This window comes from Phallusia mammillata, chromosome 5, assembly GCF_965637545.1.
Source record: "Phallusia mammillata chromosome 5, kaPhaMamm4.hap1.1, whole genome shotgun sequence".
NCBI classification, from domain to species: Eukaryota; Metazoa; Chordata; class Ascidiacea; order Phlebobranchia; family Ascidiidae; genus Phallusia; species Phallusia mammillata.
Genome location: NC_137256.1, coordinates 19,721,983 through 19,743,617, shown reverse-complemented (window position 1 = coordinate 19,743,617; position 21,635 = coordinate 19,721,983). Strand labels below are relative to the sequence as shown.

Genomic DNA, 21,635 nt, shown 5'->3' with positions numbered 1-21,635 from the left:
GTCACTCCAGTCGCCACAGTGGTTTTCCCCTTCATTAACCTTTGACATTGGTATGCATCCCGGCATGTCCAAGCATCGCCCAAACTTGTGACAAGCACATTCGAACATTGAAGAAGGACAGGTGCAGTTGAGACTGTGGTACGGGAACTCGCACAAGGAGAGATTTTCTGGTTCTACAGATAAAATAGCACTATTTCGAAATTTAAAACAAAACCAATAAGAAAATAAATACAGCTTATAGAAAAGTCCTAAAAAACTTGTTCGTGTGTTTTGGTATTCGTTGTCCATTTAATTAGTTGGTACCTGCTAAGTTCAAACTATCTTCTGCTTAGATGTATGTAAATGCGGTTGTATACACACAAGTTAGAGTTATGATTCAAAGCGAAACCATGAACCAGTCGTCGCAAAAAACTGGGTTGAATTAGAAAAATGTGAAATGCAACAATACACAACAATTTGTTACTTGTGAAAGAACGAGGAGCGAGATTGAGATCCTCACCCGGACATTCACCTTCCACGCATCCGACCACAAATAATAGAAATAATAACCACAGCATGATTATCTACGATTTCTATGCAAAAGCTGTTGACAGAAACAATACGTAACGTTAAATGTTTGTCGCGACATGACTCAGAGTTGCAAACGGGCCTAAAATTGAAGCCCGAACCCAGACTAAACGAGCCCGAAGCCGAATCGTTTTTGTGAAGCCCGTTTGGGCCGTAAAGTTTGATTGACAGGCCTGGACATTGAAGCCTTAGGAAACACCAAGACAAAAAAAAACACAATAGACGATATTAGAGAATTGGATATCAAACTCTTGTACACAGACAATAGGCCACCATGTTTCAACTGCCTATTATATTCACAATTACGTTCTTTAAAGTACTCTCTGCTACTATTTTTTAGTCTCCCGAATCCTAATACAGTAGCCTACCCAGTAACCATATCTCGCTTCTACAGTCAGAACTCTGACTTTAGTGCTATATTAGCTAAAGTTTTTATACTACGAAAAAATATTGACACCACTCTTTGGCAGTAAAGTGTTTTGAAAGTAAACCCATTCAACTATTGTATTAAGCAAGCCTACAGGAAATACGTTGTTTGAATCTAAATTGTTGTTTGATAATTTTGGTCCAAAACGCCGTTGCCGTTCAAAGTCCAAATATCCCAGCCACAGGGAAACTGCATGACTCTCATGCACAAGACCAGATATTAATCGGTCTATTCATGTCTTTGACACAACGTCCTGCAGGTAAAATTCTATAAAATGGAACACACGTATGCATTTTTGCATTGATAAATGACTCATTGTTGGTGTGCAGTGCACGACAAGTTATTTGTTCATACGCTAAACCAGTGGTTCTCAACCTCTCATGGACCGTGGCCCCCTAAAAGTAGTTTTGTACCTCGTGGCCCCCTTAAAAATGTCGTGTTGAAATTTGGTACTAATTTCGGTTTTAAAAAGGTCGAATGGAGTAAACAAGAATTCCTAATCGTGAAAAACCTCAATAGACAAATAGTCGATTAAATTAGGGAATAAAGTTAAAAAGGAAATGGCTTTTATTCTGTAGATGTTTTAAAAAATCCGAACCAGTAAAATGTGCTTGGATATAGTCATAGTACTTCAAGACGCACTAAACAACTCAGTAAGAGTTTAAATTGACGATTTCAAAGATTATTCCTGATTTGTTCGTAACTAGCGTAAAACCACTGTCCCTTGTTTGGACTTAAACTGTTCATAACTACCTTACGGCGCTAATATGAATCAGCTATTAAAACAGAATAGACTACTTGGCCTAACAGCATTTCCAGACAACTTAGAAAACTGCTTTAGTAACAGACCCGCTGCTTTCACTTAGTTTAGTATTATGAATAAACAGTGGGCAGCACTGTTAACTCAAGTTGCAAACGAAACCATGCCAACTGCACGTTTTTCGTTGTTTTGCTATACAGTGGCGCCTGCGCGGGTGAAGCTAAGGTCATAGCGTGTCCGACTTCCAGCGTATTTGATTGTGCAGGGTTAATATAAATGACCAGCCTAAGATCCAAACTTGAGCCATGCAACTTCTGTCCAAACTTTACCACTAACCACTAAAAATTCTTTTGGCGCGTGAAACTGCAGGCAAGGTATCTTACGGTGGTATGTTTTCCTGTCCAAATTCACCCTGTGATTACTTCTAGACCGCATGGTCTCGCTTCCCCTTTAGTTTTTACCTAAAGTGCACCAAACTGCCTTTTGCGTGAGCCAAACCCACAAAAAATACGCTTTGTGATAACTGCAAGTTATCTGCAGCGCGTTTGGTCATGATCTTCCAAATGCGCCCTTCACTTTTTTCGCTCCTTAACGTTGTAAAGTGCTTCTTTTGTCGGCGTTTGATTTTTTGATCGAAAGAGCACTAAAATACCCTAATTTAAATACCTAACAAATTTTTATTTTGATATGTATAAACATGGCGCTTATAAGAACGTTTACGATGATATGCTAGGGATTTCCAACGTTTATAATGTGCCTATTCTTCTTGATTCAACATTTTCACAAGTTCCGATGATAATAAACAGCGTGTTACGTAACAGACACTCATGCGTATCTCTGTTTTGTCACTTTTTTGTGGAGTTCTGTTTTTCTTTGGCAATAGGTGGGCGTTTTTTTGCTTATTGTAAACCAAAATGCTCGTCTGGAAAAAAAGCTTTTTAAGCAGTTGTTGTTTACAAGTGTTCAGCTTACATGTTTTTAATATTTCCAACTGAGACCATGCAGTTTTTGAAAAATGGACATTATTAAACTTTGTTTTTTCTGTTGTTTGGTGCATTGTAGCCAGAGCACACCTGTACAGTTGCAATACAGTTGGTGTCCTGTAAACAATAAAGTTGGTCCATGGTCCAGCAGCTAACACTGGCTCCATCATTTTTAGTAGCAATTTCAACAAATTTTCTTTTATCCGAATCAAAATACGTTTGAGAGAATTTTTTTGATTTGTGTTTTCATTTAGGCTACTTTTCCAAAGTCAAAAATGTATTATATGTTTAAGCTATAATAGCGAAGCAATACCGATTGGAAGCTATAGTTTGGTTAAAAATTTCTAACAAATTATAATACGCAACAGCTAAGTAACGCGCTGATCTTTTCATAAACACACTTATGGAGGCAAACATATACAGATCGTGACAAAAACTTCCTGTATATTTTCCCGTCTAAAATGTAAACCCAGCAGTTATAAGAAGGCGGTGGCTTGTACGCTGTTATTTTTCTTAAGGCATCAAATTCTGTGTCGTAATTCATAATGAAAGGTAAGATGATGTTTTTTTCACCCTACTTTATAACAACCATATGTTTTTTTGATATTTGGTTGTAATAACTACTACTTCTTTTGTATTGTATTATTATACTCCAGGTGTATTGTGTCCTTATGTGTAAATCGTTTTATGTAGAATTTAAAGCTTTGGTACATAATACTTTCTGAATCAATGGATTCCTAATGGTTTAAATCAATTTGTATTTTGCTTGTAGATTGTTTGGAGATCAGTAAAAAAGTATTTGAACTTGAACTCAATCAATTGAGTAAATACAACTAAATCGTTTCTCTTAATTAACTGTTTTCTCATACTTGCAGCGGATTCCTTACTATTTTAAACATAAACATGACGGTTGTTGTTTAATATCAAAATACAGTAATTGCTATTATATATCAATGTTTTATATTTTTTAGGCTTTCTTGCGCTGTTCCTGCTCTTTACAATTGTTGAATCCCATGACCGTGTTTTTGACGGTTTGCCTACGAACAGGCCACTTATAATAGCTCATCGTGGAAGCTCAGGTTCGGCTCTGATACATATTCTTTTTTTATCAGTATTGCATTATGCTTCTTAGTTTTCGCTGTTTTGCTTGTGGAGTATTACGTGGGTTGCATAAAAACTGCGTATAGAACAACAATTGGCGTTGGAAAATATAACAGTTCTCGCATGTTTGAACACAGTCAACAATGCCATAATGTAGAAACATGGGATTAGAAACCAAAACAGCAATACAACGTAAGTCTAAAGAAAAATGACTCAACACATGTTTGATACGTGAATCACTCTAGTGTGGTCCGGAGTTTAGCTGGCTGGCTGCAGCATATGTTTATTTTAGTCACGAAAATCCGTTCTGGTGAACTTTGTCTTTCATTTTAAGCAAATTAAAATTGAAAATACTTTAAAGTTTGGGACGACACAATGTAATTTTGATCTCCAATATTCGAATTTAAATGAAACAAAATTTAAAGCACAACAAGTAATTAAGTTTAAAATTTATGACACTGAATTGGTATTTTATTTGGTTTACACATTTCAAATCGAAAAGAAAGCAAGAATAGTTCATTTTAAATTCAAAAGAAAATCCCTTAAAATAGTTTAAACATTGCTTTGTTGTATATTGTGCTAAATGACTTTAAAAAACTTTTTATCTTGTATTTTCATACTTTTTCATACTTATAGGTAAGCATTTAATAAAAGACAGTTTCTTTCATCTAGGGCAGGGGTGTCCAACTCGAACACACCGCCGTGCCAATTTTGGTTTTAAAATATACTTGCGTGCCAACGTTTGGTACTTTTTCCAAACCATGTCTTAAACGTGTTAACGGTATGGGCTCAATCCGAAAATTTTGCCAATATGTAAAACCCTAATTAATTAGAAAAAAATATGTCGTCAAATGCGAGTAAACTTGTTTCTGATACTCCAGAAACATTTTATTTCGTTTATGCGACACAAGATAAAAATAGTTTGCAACGGGGCTCAAAAAACGACCAATTTAATCAGTGGGTTTGTGTAACCTTGATACTGATAATCTTTACTAAATTTGGAGAAGAATCAGTAGAAAAATATTAATTGCCTGATAAATCCTAATGTTTACCATCTGTATGTGCAAAAGATTGCGTGCCATTTTCAAATGCTCTGCGTGCCACTTTTGGCACGCGTGCCACGTGTTGGACACCCCTGATCTAGGGTAAAAAAATCGTTATTCCGTTTCAGAACATTTAAATCTGATTAGACTATTTTGATTTCAGGAATGCGACCAGAAAACACAGTTGCGGCTTACCAGCTCGCAATCCAGCAAGGTGCTGACATCATCGAGTGTGACGTTGCTCTCACCAAGGTAACCAGTGATGTCACAAAATCTTTTTTAATCGAAATTCATTGTAGGAAATCTTTGAAAGCATCGGCGTCAAAATCAATAGCAACTGAGCCTCAGGGATGATAGCTCTTTCATTAACTTCAAATAACATCTCACGTAGATGATATTACTAACTTATAGTTATATTTCTGGAAATATTGTTAGCTGCTGTTTTCAAGAACGCAAATAATTTCACCACTAAGTGGCCATGTAAAACTTGAGTTTAAGTAGAGTTTATTTTGTCAGGTGAAGCAAATCGTAGTAACATAATTGCGCCAAAATATTCACCAATTTGGAAATAGCTGCCCATAGGACGTTATAAAGTTAAGATGTTATAAAGCGCTACAAAGTTGAGGGCACAATTGGTGGGTATATGGTAAACACGCTACTGCTAACTTGGAGGGCTGTTACAGTACACCGCTTACGTGGCAAAGTTTAATGGGTCGTCTTCTTTTTACAGGATTTGGTTTTAGTTTGTACACACAATACTGCACTTAACTCTTCAACCGATGTGAACCTTCATCCACAATTCAGCACCAGAGTCCGGACGTACCTAGTTGATTTTGCGAATGTAACTGATTATTTTACAATTGACTTTTCACTGGCTGAGTTGAAGACTCTACGAAAGGTTCGATAGAGGACATACATACTGCATCAAGTTACTTAATACTTGTTGTGCAAAAGCAATAAAGAGAGTATCAACCGTTGGCAAATTTGACGTGTTTAGGGACAGAAGTGCATGCCGTTATTAAGCTACTTATCAGCTCACTTGTAATTTGAAAATGTATTTCATAAATATATGTACCACTACTTCATAAATATAAAAGGTCAATATTCTTCACCTTTAAAAGATTTGACTTTCCTAAAAATTGTTTTGCTGGTGCCCTTGTTTTTGGAATGAAGTCCGTTAATCCGGATCTTCGCCAAATCTGGACATTTTTTAGGTACAAACGGTCCAGGTTAACCGAGGTTTTCTGTATTCACATAAATAATGCATACGAGGTTAATGTGGTTTTTCCCCTATCTTCAGTGGCATTTAGTGCTAAAACAGTTTAGTGGCAAAAACTTTGAAAATGCTCCGAAAGCATGACATTTTCTCACCGAAATCAACCTTTTAAAACAGGTTCAACAAAACCCACTTCGTGATCAGTCGTTTAACGGAATGTTCCAGATTGCAACTTTTGATGAATACGTCGCTGTTGCCAAGAATAGTTCTAGAGTTGTGGGGATTTACCCTGAAGTCAAAAGTCCCCCTTTTGTTAACGGGGTATTAAAGAGTCGCGGACACAACACAACGTTTGAAGACATCCTTCTTCAATCTTTAACAAAGCACGGCTACACTGCCTCAACGTCACCCTGCTTTATACAGTCGTTTTATCCGAGCAGTCTCAAGCACATGGCCCCGAAGACGTCCTTGCCTTTAGTGCGATTGGTATTTTTGACCCTGAGCGATGCTGAGCTGGCAGACTTGGCCACGCACGCTTATGGGATTGGTGTTCGGAAGGTTTAAATTGTTAGGGTCGCAAATAATAAGATTGTGGAGACGACTGATTACGTGAAAAGAATTCAAGCCAAAGGACTCAAGGTAGGCCTATTTAAGATCAAATATTTTAATGAGGATATTTAATTCAGATCAAATAACATTTCAAACGTGATGTCAGTAACTTGAATATGCAGTCAGTAGACCTATGTCATTTTTACGGACAGTAAAAGAGAGTTAAAACCAAAATTAGGCCCGACAAAGAAGTTTGTTTTTTCAGAATAACGACCGCAATAGACCTGTACTTCGAACCCGTTTTGCTAAAACTTAATTAGCACATAACCCAAAGCCGAAAGTAAAAAGTCCGTCCTTATTACGATTCTGCGCCAAAAACTAAAATGTGCATACCGTTTCCAAAAGGACTGATTGAGGTTGAAGACCCAATCTCAGTAGCGATAATCAAAGTCTAATTGTTTTTCCTAACACTTGCCTGAATCGTATCGCTGACTTTACTTGTGACCTTCTATACTGATCAAACCACAAAGTTTTCCAAAGACAAACCTTTAATATTACTGCCATTGCGTGTGTATTATTTGCTGTTACAGTCGCAGTTTCAACAATATCCATTTATATTCAGGTTCATGCCTGGACCTTTAAAAACGATGAACTGCTATGGGATTATGGTGCAGACCCATACAGGGAATACAAAAAGTTTGTTAAAATCGGGGTCGACGGATTCTTTACCGATTTCCCGTGGTCACTTTCAAACTACATGACCCTGACTACTGGTGGTTCCTCTAAACTACGACCATCATCTTATGTGCTTGGACTTGCTCTTACATTCTACTTCAAAATAATGGCATAGAAAAGAGATCTACTTATTAAACGCTACTATATTATTCACCCCAAATGAACTGTACTATTTTGTCTTATTTTTTAGTAGTTGTTTTTTCTTTTGGATCGTCTTGGCCTGCTAAATTATTTAATCAATTAAGTAAGTAGAGAGTTTAGTGATTTATGATACGCTTGCAATAAAAAGTGGCTTTTAAGCAGTCCACATCATCCAAATAAAAGTTGCATAAACATTTTTATTATTTGATCAAGATTAAAAAGTTTCCGTGTGATTTTGACGTTTAAGATACGCTCATTGGATTGCTACAATTTGGTTGCAAAGTTCAAAGTTGCGCAAATTTAATTTCAAATGCCGATTTTTTATGAGGACTTATTGTAGAATATAATTTGCAGTTTGTTTTGCGATTTTTGTTGCAGTGCGTGAATAAATCATTTTCGTTGCTATTCAATAACAATTTGAGGTAAGTTTTGTTTGGTTGGTTCGTGATTGGAACGTTCGTTGTAGACTTAAATTTAAAACATTGAAAAAAAGAAACTGATTTTAGCTTAACATTAGATTGTTTGTAAATTATTATGATGAGTCAAATTGAAATTTTTGTTCTTGGGATTCTTGTATACAAAAAACCACAAAATTTATTTGAAATTTTAGCAAAGTTTTAAGTTTAGGCATTTTTTAGGTAAAGTTTTTCCTGTGAAAACAACGATGGATATTCTCTTTTAGTGGGATAACTCTGCTTTAGGACGTCTTGGCATGAAATGCGATATCTTTATCCTTTGTAAATTCATGTGAAACTGTTGATAATATATGTTGGAGCAACTACAGTGCTGCCATCATGGAAAAAGTACAAATAGTTCCACTAAAAAAGTTTTAGTTTGTAAATTTATGTCCAAATTTGGTTCAATTTTATTAAGGTACCTTTTTATGTAGTACTATTTGATTTTGAAAATCTCTATACTTAACGATGAACTGGGGTTTTACATTGCTAGTTGGTGCATTTGCAAGCATTTTTTTATGTTTAGTATTTATTTATATGTTCTTTCCTTCATTCCTAAATATTAATTTTTGTGTTTACAAGTTCAACTTTAGTTTATTTGCACTGAAATCAAATGAAAATAGGTATTACAGGCCCTTTAGGTTAACAAACCAACCCTTATTGTACTGAACTTTTAAAGAGTTGATGACAATAACTGGGATATTTTTTGTCTTATCCATTTAGGATGCAGTGATTTTGTTACTGCAGGTCAACAAATTTGCAAAATAGAAAGTTTGTTATAGATTTGCTATGACATTATTATTTTTCAGTGTTTGAAATACTACTTTTTGTCCTTCAGGATCTAACAATAATGTAACCTTAGTATGAATGTGATTAGTGCATATGTGTGGACTTAATTGTTTTAGCTTGCAAACACAATAATGTTCTGCAATGTTGAATAATGATACAAATGAATTGATGTTGCAACCAGATTCTGGATCTAATTATACTGTATTTGACAAGTCATTAAATTGGACACAAAATAAAACATGCAAATTTGCAATATATAGGAATGTCACCTTCCTAGTTTTATCATAAAGCATTGTGGTATTTGCTTGAAGGCTCATGGCTTACAATGTACCACATTCATATGCTACTACACTGCTTAAAAATAAAATTGCATTATTAGCGAATAAAACACCCAATGACCATCAGATTTTTGTGCTTGTGAGTCCACCAACATTATGTGGAGGAATGTGAGCTTCAAAAAGAAAACTTCCTCAAATTGACAATCCAATGGAAATTTGCAAGCTTCATGGTATGTTTGTGAATACCACATTTTGTTGATACAATTACTGCCCTAGATATTCAACCATTGGAAACACAATTTAATGTGAATTTTCAACCACTGGAAACACTTTACTTGTGTACTTTCAACTATTGGAAACATTTGTTGAAGGATTTTACTTTGGAAATATAACTGCAAATTTATCTATGGCAGATTCATGTTTAATAACAAAGTAAGTATAAAGCTTTTACTGCGAGTTTTCTAATGCACTTATCTATTTGAACAGGATTAAATCTGCAATAAAAATGCAACAAGGGCTTTTGACGAACTTCAGTTTTATGATCGATGCTCTTGACAGTACATGGAAAAAGTAGATAGTCTTATTGGTTCTAATCACACCATAGCTTTAAAGGTTATGTGGTTCGGTCACTTTATGGGGTGTCTCCCTGCAAGCATTTCCCCTTGGTTGTATCAATGCTCATAGGCATTTCAGAAGCAGCCAATGTTAACAACACTACTTTGTGGTATTTCTGCAACAAACCGTTGTTGCATTCATTAGTGTTTTGGGTAACGCAATTTTACTGTATTATAAGTTAATAGCCTGTGTGTACGTAATGGCATGGTATCGCAATCCATTCATGTAAGCTTATATGTCAAAACTTCAACAAAATTTTCTGCCAGCGGCCATGATGGATTTCCTTCAGTCTATACGCTTATAAGCTACACGATTGTGCACTGATTGCGTAAAATATGATCTCTTATAAAGTATGGCTATTACTATCTAATGCTGCGCACGGTGAAATAACGAATAGCTTCATCTGGATCTCGAATTATCAGTTAATTAAAGTGGTAATATACCTTCGTTAAGCATTGAATGAACTTATTTGCACGGCAATGTGACTTGTCAACATACCTTCGATGTACTCTTCCCTTGGCGGGAGTTCAAAATAGTCTACTAGACCAAAGAATCTAGCGTACCAGTCTCTGTTGCGTTTCTGTAGCAAACCAGCCGATGGCGCGGTGGTACGCCAAGCGGTATTGTGTTTGGTAGATAAAGGCTCGTCTTCACTTTCAGAGTCTTCCTTGTCGATCAATGTCATGAGTCTCGATAAACTAGGGTTTAGCACCTCCGTTTGTTTTTGTCTTATTTAAGTAGATTGTTTAAGAAACAAAGAGCATGTCGTTAGAAATTAATAATAATAACTTTTACTTACCACACAACCCTTTATAACACGGTGTAGCTGCAGCGCGTTTAATCATGATCCACCAATTGTGCACTCTCACTTTCTTACGCGCAATAACGTCTTAACGTTGCGCAGCTATTTCCGGCTAGGTGATTGTTCAGTGCAATTGTGTCACTATGTGTTCTTTCACCAAGCGAAGTAAACTCAACTCAGACTCGTAAATTCAAGTTTTATTGGCCACAAACATGTTACTATAAAGCAGGGGCGGGCAACTTCTCCAGTCGGCGGGCCTGATATAGGAAAATGAAGTACTTGGCGGGCCGTATTCCTGAATCGATACATTAATCGCCTATTTATCCAGTGATTCAAAGCGGATTTTTGACCACTTAAACCAAATACAATCAAGAACGTCACAATTACAATACAGTCCAAACAATCTAACTATGACATAAAATTATTCGCCACAGCAAATTTAATGCATAAACCACAGACTTAGATACTGCAGAAACACTAACTGGGTCACACGTGTGGAAACGAAGGAAACCGTGAAAGCAGGCCACACACAAGGTTGGCAGTTATGTCGTAACAATGGATGTATCGTGCAATGGTAACAACGGCGGGAAAGTTTTGTTTTGCTATTGGGTAGCGTTACTGTCCGTTACAACTATATTTTGACGTAGTAAACAAGTAGTGGGGGATTGCGGCAGACTGTGGCCGCGGGCCACATTATCATGTAAGACCAGAAACTGTCTGCAGGCCGTATGTTGCCCGCCCCTGCTATAAAGCAAGCAATTAGAACAGCTTGCGAAAAGAGTTCACTGCTTTTGGGCTAAAACTGTTATGCAATTATCAATCAATCAATACTTTATTTGTCACGCTTGGCATTAAAACATTTGCATAAACAAAATAGTAACACATAAACAAAATAGTAATACATAAACATAAACAAAAGTAATATGCGCGCGACCGGGCCAGTGAGAGCCAAACATTGGCCATCGAGTCACTTGACCCGTTTCTGTTTATTTAAGAATTGAAGGAAAAGGGGACGAGAGAAATAAAGGGACTATGTGATGCTAATGTTGGCATAGAAAGAAAAATATATGAAGTAATAAGGCCAAAAACACAAAATGCAATAAACAACAAAGGGAGTAGGCCTACCAGAAAAGGAACATCGCAATGCAACAAAAGAAACCAGTACTGTCAAACAGCGTGAAAGAAATTGCACGAATCGTTGTGGAGTCTGACGATGTGAGTAATTTAAGCTCGAGGGCAAATGCGTTTAATTGCTGAATTTGGAATTTGGGGTGTGATCAATTAGTGGAAAAACAATGCGAGGCATGTTTATGTTTAGCACGTGGGCGAAGCTGCATGTCATTACCAATTCAGTTTACCAAACGTTCAAGGTGGGACATATCTGGCTTCAATAAAGCGTTTGACTTTTTTTTTGAAAGTGAACAAGCTGACATGATGTTTTATGGCGTTTGGCAGAGTGTCCCACATTTTGGAACTGGCGTATGATATGGTATTTTGCGCTCTTTTGGTGGAAACGCGATGCAGAAAGTAATGACCTCTGGACGCCAATCTGGTGTTATGCTGATGTATGCGTTGTATGGGTGTTAAAAATTCGTGAAACGTCTCAGGTAATTGCATGTTTTTGTAAAGAAATACAAATTTTACTACCTCTGTAAAATGAATGTCTTTTAATTTTATAATGTGTGTTTTTTTATACAGAGGTGTTGGTGAGGTGCGATATTGACTGTGAGTAATAATTTTTAAAATTCGGTTCTGAAGAGCTATTAGTGGTTGCAGGTTGTTACATCAGCGGTGCGTTTTTTTAATTTAAAATAATACGTGGCATTAAAGTACACAACCATGCTCTTCCTTAAATCGTTAATTTAAACTCTGATTCAATCTTTAGTGTGTCTTAAAGTTGGTAACCTTATCCAAGTTTGGAACTTTTAAGATATCAACAGGAGGTAGCTAGCTGCTATAAGTGTAACATTTTGAAGGCCTTTCACATAACCACAACTACAGACAGGAGGTCTATTAGTATTATATTAAACAGCATAGCGCAGGGGTCGCCAATCCGGCTCTTTGATCCCTCTGATGCGGCGCAGATTTTGTAATTATCATTGTTTACAACATTCAATTGCGGATTTTTTGATGATCCGATTACAAAAGCAAAAAATAAAAATTCCACTGCAATAACATGACCGTAGCCTACCTCCCTTCTAGTAGTTACCTACAACCGCGTGTCATGATACGTGAAAAATGAAAGAGGCATACTGGAGGCGCGCAGGACAATACACAAAGTGGGATACAGTTTTTGTTCGCAGTGTGTGTGTAAGCCAACAATACCTGTTTGTTTATATTTGTGTAACAACTAACAGTACGTGTTAGAAAAAGACAAACAAATCACCAATAAACGTCAAAAAACGTTGGATGTAGTGGCCTTACACAGGTTTTTTTTAAGGTTTGGTTTGGGTGACCGCTAAGTAGTTTTAAGAGACCGCAAGTGTTTCATTTTATATCCCCAAAAATAGCCATATTTGCTTAAACGAATTATTTATTAGGCTACTGGCAAATTTTGGGAAACCGCTGGAGAAATTTGACCGAAACGGTCCCCCAAAACACTGGCCTTACATATTACTTTGTGGCTTCCAGTGTATTTTTACGATGTAAAACGGGTCCGAATGGCTCTTTAGGTGGTAAAGGTTGGCGACCTCTGGTATAGCGTATGAACAAATGGTTTGACGTGCTGTGCAACAATGACTCATTTATCAATGCAAAAATGCATACGTTTATTCCATTTTATAGACTATGACCGTCTGACTTTGTGGCTAAGACAATAATAAACTGACTAACATCCGGTCTTGTGCATGAGAGAGTTCAGTTTACCTTTGGTTAAGATAATTGGACTTTGGATGGAAACGGCGGTTTTCATCAAAATTATAAAACAACAACTTAGTTTTAAAGAACGAATATACGTAGCCTTGCTTAAATACGCTAGTTAAGTGGGTCACGATAGCACTAAAGTCAGAGTTCTAAGCGTACAAGCGGGAGTTGGTTATTTGTTACTATATCAGGAGACTAAAAAATAGAAGGATAGGGTTACTTCTAAGAACGTAATTTTGAATATAATAAGCAGTTCAAATATCGTGGACTATCGTCTATGTACAATATATTATTATCATTGTATATTTAAATGGTTGGACTGTCTGTTTTGTTAGGTTTACAGAAGTACGCACCCCAGTTTCGAAACATTTCTGCCGAATGGTGATGTTTTAATCTCCTTGCATTTTTTAACATACAAATGTTTTAATCTTTCATTAAGACATTTTTGGTCCGTCCAGATTTTTTGTGAACCTTAATGAACCTTATGCTTAATTTTATTAAATCAAATTTATTGAATGCCCATGATGCCGCATAGGCGAAATATATTTATCTTGAATTCATAAGGATGAACTTAATTCATAAGAACTTAATGTTTTAATAAATTTTCTTGTTTGTATGTATTTGACTTTCTAAACTCCAAATGTTGTTGCGAATCAACTCTGAGTCATGTCACCACAAACATTTAACGTTACGTATTGTTTACAACAACAGCTTTCGCATAGAAATCGTAGACAACCATGTTGTGGTTATTACTCCTATTATTTGTGATCGGATGCGTGGAAGGTGAATGTCCAGGCGAGGATCTTACTCTCGCTCCTCGTTCTTTCACAAGTAAGAAATGGTTTTGTTTTGCTGTATGTTTCTAGTTCAAATGAATTGTGTGTCAATAAGAGAGCTTAAAACTAGTGATTTACCAACCTGTAGTGAAGTGGTTCTTAAACGTTTTTTGTTGCGACGCTTCTGGAAAAGTGTTTCTGGATTTGCGACGCGCCAGCAAAGAAAAGTTGATGAGGAAACTTATTTTTAAAGTGATCTTTGTTGATAGCACAACAAAAAGCCACGAAACGGAACTATTCTGCGACGCCCTTGGAAAATTGAAACGACGCACCAGGGCGTCGCGACGCACAGTTTGAGAATTAAAACTATTTGATTTTAGGAAGTTTCAAATTCGCTTTAAATCTCAATTCCAACTTGTGTGTATACAACCGCATTTGCATACAAGTTTTAGCAGTAAATAAGTTTAGATTGTAAGTAAAAGGAATTTGGCTGCACCTTTTTAGTTTTGGTAATAACTTATTGCAAGGATAACCAATAACAAAACAAACCAACAATTTTTTGGGGGGACACTTCTATAAGCTGTATATATTTTCTTATTGGTTTTGTTTTAATTTTCGAAATATTGGTATTTTATTTGCAGAACCGGAAAATCTCTCCTTATGCAAGTACCCGTACAACAGTCCCAACTGCACCTGTCCTTCTTCAATGTTCGAATGTGCTTGTCACAAGTTTGGGCGATGCTTGGACATGCCGGGATGCATACCAATGTCAAATATTAATGATTGGGTCAACCACTGTGGCGACTGGAGTGACAAGTTTAATGATATTTGCCCAAAAGATAAGTTTCAATGTAATTGCTTCAACAATACTTGCAAAGGAAAAACTGGATGTTTGACTAGCGATGTGAAGTGCAATGGTAGGATAGAATGCGTGGATAAAAGCGATGAAGTTAATTGTACGTGTCCAGCTGACACTTTTGAATGCCCTTGTTTAAAAACACACAACTGTACATGGGTTGGGGGATGTATTAAGAAAGAATATCAATGCGACGGATTTAACGACTGTGGAGATTGGAGCGATGAAATCAATTGCACATGTCCAGCTGGAACCTTTGAATGTGATTGCTACAAAACAAAAAACTGCAGTTTTGATTATGGTTGTATTGGCAAGGACTGGCAATGTAATGGAATAAACAACTGCGGAGATTGGAGTGACGAAGCAAATTGCACCTGTTTAGCTGACCGATTTCAATGCGATTGTTATAAAACACAAAACTGTTCTTGGCTCAAAGGATGTATTCATAAAACAAATCAATGCAACGGAAAAAATGAATGTGAAGATTGGAGTGATGAGGTAAACTGCACTTGTCAGGCTTTCGAGTTCGAATGCGATTGCTACAAAACAAAAAACTGCATTCATGATTATGGGTGCATTGGAAAGGAATGGCAATGTGATGGAGGAAATGATTGTGGAGATTGGAGTGACGAAGAAAACTGCACATGTCCTGCCTACGAGTACGAATGCGATTGCTACAAAACGAAAAATTGCACTGGTTTTTATGGTTGCGTTGCCGAAAACTGGCTATGTAATGGAAAAAATGACTGTGGAGATTGGAGCGACGAAATTAATTGCACTTGTCCAGTTGGAAAGTTTGAATGTCCCTGTTACGAACCTTATTCCTGTACAAGGTTTCCTGGATGCATTTCCAATTTTCAGCAATGTGATGGAATATCCCACTGTCCAAATGGAACTGATGAAGCCAATTGCACTTGTCCAGCCAATCAGTTTACATGTGCATGTGTGGGCACGAAACGATGCATTGGAAAGGTAGGAAGTTGTATTGACAAATCTTTAATGTGTGATGGAAATCCTGATTGTTTTGACGGTAGTGATGAGTCACAACACACATGCAATTGCTCTGGAGTTTATGCAAGATGTCCATGTGATCCTGGTAACAAACATTGCCCATCTGATGGTAGATGCATCCCATTTAACTGGCTAGGTGATAAAATCAACGATTGTTTCGACATGAGTGACGAAGTTTGTTCAATCTCTAACATAACATGCAAATCTTGCACAATTCACGTTACAACTTGTAAAAGTGAAAAACTTGCACGGTATCTTGTTCATGCACCTTTTCCACCAGTGTGCAACAAAGTAGTTCAGCCGTCATGTGCAAATGACATCAACAGTTGCAAACACGAAAAAGTTACTTGTTTCACCACAGACTGCAAACTTCTCGATAATGATTGTTTGGTTTTGTTCGCTTGTGCAAATCAACAAATGCTGTCCTATTCTTCGTTCTGCGATGGATTCAGTGATTTGGCCACTGGTTGCAGTGATAAAAGCGATGAGATCAGAGAAGGATTTGGATTCAAATGTTCTGGACCATCGAGACAAGGTGTTTGTGTTTTGCCTCAAGCCAACGTTTACGATTCCATGGCACAATGTTCTGATAATTCAGATCTTTGTTTTGTCAACGGACAGTTCAGATGTTTTCAGTGCTTGGACAAAAAGTTGATTATATCACCAAAGCAAGTGTGTGACGGGGTGTTGGATTGTTTTGATATGTCCGATGAATGTTTATGTCCAAATCAGAGTTTATGTAACGAAATAAGAGGTAATTGTCCACGAAATCAGATGGCCTGCCAGAACAATTCTAACTGTCTGGCTCCGGAAGGAATTTTGTGCACTTCTACTGTGCAATGTACTGATCAAATTAACACGAAGTATTGCATGGTTCAAAAAAGACCTACTCAGTGCTTTCAAACCTCCATTTCCCTTCCTGAACTCAAGGAAAGGCAAAAATGTGCAAGTGTGTACGATAAAATAAATGCGGCCAAACATTCCCGGAATGATAGGCTTCCAATCGTCACAAAACCTCACATGGTACCGTTTGAGGACATGGTTCCTTTTGTGTGTGATGGCACAACTAATGACGGTTTGGGCATCATTGGCGAAGCCAGTTGTTCGGAATTGTTTTACTGTTACTTAACTCAAGAGATTAACATCGCTCAAAGGCAGGTGTGCGACGGAAAAGTAGATTGTCACGATAGTTCGGACGAAGTTGTACAGCTCTGTCATAAAACTCGCTACTATTGCAAAAGTAAGGACAGATTCTCCATTGACAGAAAACATATTTGTGACGGAATTATTGATTGTGACAATAAATCCGATGAGAGCAGATGCCGATGTGAAAAGAAAAGGTTTTATTGTTTAAATAAACAACCTTTGTCGATTGAACTGAAACTGGTGCAAAATGGAATTCTAGACTGCACTGATGGAAGTGACGAATGTGTAAACTTAGCTGGAGATGCATTTGCAGACGTGAATGAAATGATTGCCAATGCATTTTACCGAGCAACTTTTTGGATCACAGCTATCTTGGCATTGGGGGGAAATTCTTTTGTATTTGTTGCAACTATACGTAGCTTATATTACGCCAAAAAAGACCAAAACGTTTTTATGAACACCAGCGTTTTTATTCTAAACCTTAACGTGTCGGACTTCCTCATGGGCATTTATTTACTGACCATTGCAGTGCAAGGAGCTCGATTTTCTGGCTCGTATTGTTTGTTTGATAAGGAATGGAGATCAAGTAGTTTGTGTTTAGGACTTGGAGCTCTTGTAGTACTATCGTCAGAGGCTTCGGTTTTTACAATGACAACCATGACCACATATCGTCTTGTTTCAGCATTTAAACCATTTGCAATTCGAAGTCTTGGAGTTTGTAGAGTTTTACTTGCTGAACTAATTTGTTGGATTTCTGCTATTTTTCTGGCAACGGCTCCTTTGCTGAAGGTCGCTTCAGGATATTTTGTTACTGATGTTTGGTTTCCAAATTATTTCTTTAGGAGTGATTTCGTGTCCAGAGAAAATATGTCTCTTCTTGCAGAAAGAATCACCGGTATCAAGCCTGAAAGCTGGAACGAAGTAACACAAACAATTAAAATGTCATTTCCACGTAATTCTGTCCAGGGAGAATTTGGATATTATGGAGAAACAAGCGTTTGTATGCCACGTCTGTTTGCCACAAGAGACGAATTTGCTTGGGAATATTCAACGTTTCTAATCACAATCAACTGCATCATGTTTATCTACATGGTAATTGCATACGTTCTCATCTACAAACAGAGTAACCGCATGCAAGGAGCCAGAAATATTGATGTTAGCTCTAAGATGCAAAAGAGAATATTCAGATTAATTCTGACCGACTTCTGTTGCTGGATTCCAATTTGTGTCATGGGATATTTGAGTATTGGAGGGATCAAGATGCCCCCAGATGCTTATGTTTTGAGCGCTTGTCTGTTGCTTCCAATCAACAGCGCCCTTAACCCCTTGCTTTACTCCAAAGCGATTGAGAATCAGTTGTTCAAAGCAAAGCTTTGGCTTATGACAAAATTGTCTGTTCTTCGGTCATCTATTGCATTCTTTTTGGATTTGGCTACCAATGATCAATGAACATACTTAACCTTCCATTTTTGAAATGTGTTTGAAAAACAAATTTGTTTGGCTTCAGAAGCGATTTTTAAATGTCACGCAAAAAGGCGTTTTTGCCAAAACTCATTGTGTTCCAACACACTAAAAGTTAATCTAAAAACGTTTGGTGTCATTTCGTATTTGTTTGTAAAAATGTTGCTTAACTTTTATATCGTAATGAAATGTGTCAAGTATTTTGTTTCGTTAAATTCGTATAACAGTTGATTTTGGACTAAGAATGATTTGCAACTACCTTGATTTGTTTAGTATGTTTGTGAAAAACGGGTTTATTTCATACCGCTAAATCACATTTTTCGGATTATATGCTGCTTCTGTACATGTACTCATAACGTGTCTCGTATATTCGGAATTGGTTTGGGAATGTCGATTATTACACGGAGTTTGACATACTGACTGCAACTTGCAATTATAAGTGGTTTGGATTTAGGAAGAAATTAATAGATTTTTAATCGCCAAGCTTTGAATTTAGGCAGTATATGCTTTCCACTCTGTAATTTAAACGGTATTTTAAACAAAACTGATACGTTCCACCCTTAAACACCTTCAAAGGGCAATTAGTACAAATAAAACGAACTGTTTAAATTATCTTAGTCTGCAAAGTAGTTGAGTGAACTTTGCATTATCCCAGCATTAAGCGAACATTGCTTTAACCCGGTTGAACCTCATGGAATGATTGTATCTTAAGACATCAACTTTACTACATTGAGAAAGTTAGGTAATATAATTACATAGACTTGGGGCAGAGTCATTTAAATACAATATAACAATAATATACGATAAGGCTGCTCTCTTTTTTAAGCGAAGTGCAGATGAGAAGGGTATCTTAAAAGGAGTTATTTAAGTCTTTGCATATCTGTATGTTGTAATCAAGCTGTTTGAGCAAACAAAACATCACTTGCGTACTTGGTATGAGCTCTAAATGTTCAAAGAAGTATAACTCTTAAAATCTATGTCCTGCGCGACCAATGCTTGAGCGTGACCGAAAATATTGTAACTTTGAGATTTAAGCGACTATAATTTACTACACCTAAAACATTACATTGTTAACAAAGTAAGTATAAAGCCTGAAATGAGATTTTTCTAATGTCTTTGTATATTTTAACATGAATTATTTGGGGCATAGTTTACAAGTGCTCAGCCTGATAAGGCAGAGGATTTCAGTGTAAATCTCACGATGACCTTTATTATTCTGAATTAAGCTTGGTTATGTGGTTCGGTCATTCAGTTGGCTGTCTCTCCGCTAGCATTTCGTGTTGGTATCAATGCTCAGCAACATTTCAGAAGCATCCAAAGCCAACAACACTAGCTGTTTATTTTGTGTTTTTTCTGCAACAAATCGTTGCTTATTTGTTGTAGTACTTTGTCGTAATTGCTAAGGTTCAAGCTTGAACAGGTTCACGCCAGGCTACTATGCTTTAGGCCCAAGCAAATTCAGTCAATACTTTTTAAAAACAAAGTGTCAGTCTATAATTAAGAAAACGATAACGTGACGATAAAAATCCTAATATAACGTGGTAACCTTAATCTAACTCGTAGCTTATGTATTTTCTCATGCTTATCGACCAAAACCGCTCAAAATTCTTTTAGCTCGAATCAGAATACGTTGTGCAGAAGCCTTCAACCTTTCGGTACAATAACGGTAAATATTATCGTAGACATTGGACCTGGTAAACCGCGGTTTGCACACAACATGCCGCTTGCTGTCGAGGTTTGATCTAATTCTAAACTGTATTGATCGCACAATTCCAAGCACATAACCCATGCTGCGGCTAAAATATTGCCTAATATAAGTTCGAAGTTTTTAGGTTAATTATAATCTTATGCTGCTTACTAATGTTACTTGGAGAAAGCGTGTTAACAGCTTTTTATGTTTACTTTTTGCGTAGTATCCCAAAGGTTTCGAACTAACACACGTTTATCGAAAGATATTTTATACAGCCTGGCTAAGGCAATGCATGGCTTGCATTGTACATACGACCCAATGGTTATTATAATATGTCATTTTAGTGCTGTTTCACCACGTCTAAATGTTTTAGTAAACTTTATCCCACTGTGAAAACACAACAATTTAATTTTTTTTAATAACAAGCATTTAATGTTTGACTACACGAAACTGGTTTATTTCCACATTTCCAAGGATTAAGTATTTAGGTTGATTTGCATCTTATCCAGTTTTAATGTATTGCTTTGTGTGTTTCATATTTAGTTTGCATTTTTAAACACATTTTACTATCTCTTACTGTGTCCCTTGCCCATGAGCCTCTTAAATTGATTGTATCGATGCACACAGCATAAGCCTACTTGCATAACAGCAAAGGTAACAATACGGTAACCAATGTTTAAGAAAATGTGGAAGAGTCGTGCCCCTATGCTAGGTCTGTAAAAAATCTTCTAACCATACGCATGAATATTAAAAGTGTACTTTGTCGTTTATTAAAAAAAGGCCTGACATTACACTTTGTGTCAGTATTTATTTAAATAAATTTAACTAGCTAAGTAGCCAGTTGCTGGACCTGACCTAATGTTAAACAGCCATAAAACGCATGGTTTAAGTCAAGACCAACTCTCCATTAAGTTTGTTGTCTCGGTGTTTTCGGGGCTTTAATGTATACGCATGTCCGTGTTTTTTTAAGGTGTCAAATTTCTCCAGCGGTTTCCCAAAATTTGCCAGTAGCCTAATAAATAATTCATGACTAAGTATTGCTCATCCAGCAGTTTTATTGTAAACAATCGACGTTTCGACGTCCTATACAAGACGCCTTCATCAGGATAATGACATAACTTGCAGGACAAATTTCTTTTAAAGCGACAAAATGCAAACCACACACATGTAAAACAGCGATAACAAGATCACGCGGCTGCAAACTCGCACCACCGTAGCGATAAAACAAGCTCAGTGGTGTAAAAGCGACCGATAATTTATCGGCATTAGAACATCTGTTTTAACGTTCATTGTGTTGGCGCGTGAATGGATGTTCCAAGACTCTAGGAAACTTCGCTTGTGAAAATCAGTTTCCTTCACCAACACTTGAGCA

General features: G+C 36.8%; 1 protein-coding gene, 1 long non-coding RNA gene and 1 pseudogene across 3 annotated transcripts; 2 read left to right on the top strand and 1 right to left on the bottom strand.

The window, feature by feature from the left end:
- Positions 1-3,079: 3,079 nt before the first annotated feature.
- LOC145229375 (uncharacterized) lies at positions 3,080-9,451 on the top strand (annotated as a pseudogene). Its single transcript, XR_013860427.1, has 7 exons — positions 3,080-3,289; positions 3,709-3,816; positions 5,045-5,133; positions 5,612-5,779; positions 6,275-6,736; positions 7,269-7,944; positions 8,161-9,451. The product of XR_013860427.1 is annotated as an uncharacterized LOC145229375 (transcript).
- On the bottom strand, positions 8,949-11,219 carry LOC145229385 (uncharacterized). Its single transcript, XR_013860429.1, has 2 exons — positions 10,459-11,219; positions 8,949-10,387 (listed from the first exon to the last, which is right to left on the bottom strand). It is a non-coding gene; the product is annotated as an uncharacterized LOC145229385 (long non-coding RNA).
- A 2,841-nt stretch (positions 11,220-14,060) lies between these two features.
- On the top strand, positions 14,061-18,980 carry LOC145229668 (uncharacterized). The gene is made up of 2 exons (XM_080095003.1): positions 14,061-14,154; positions 14,741-18,980. The coding sequence occupies exons 1-2, from the start codon at positions 14,061-14,063 to the stop codon at positions 18,559-18,561; spliced, it is 3,915 nt and encodes a 1,304-aa protein (XP_079951129.1). The 3' UTR covers positions 18,562-18,980.
- Positions 18,981-21,635: the final 2,655 nt, after the last annotated feature.

Bases quoted from the DNA above. Each gene is read 5' to 3' on its own strand.
- LOC145229668 (XM_080095003.1), top strand. From the start codon at position 14,061: ATGTTGTGGTTATTACTCCTATTATTTGTGATCGGATGCGTGGAAGGT. The intron at 14,155-14,740 runs GTAAGAAATGGT...TTTTATTTGCAG, and splicing joins CGCTCCTCGTTCTTTCACAA to AACCGGAAAATCTCTCCTTA.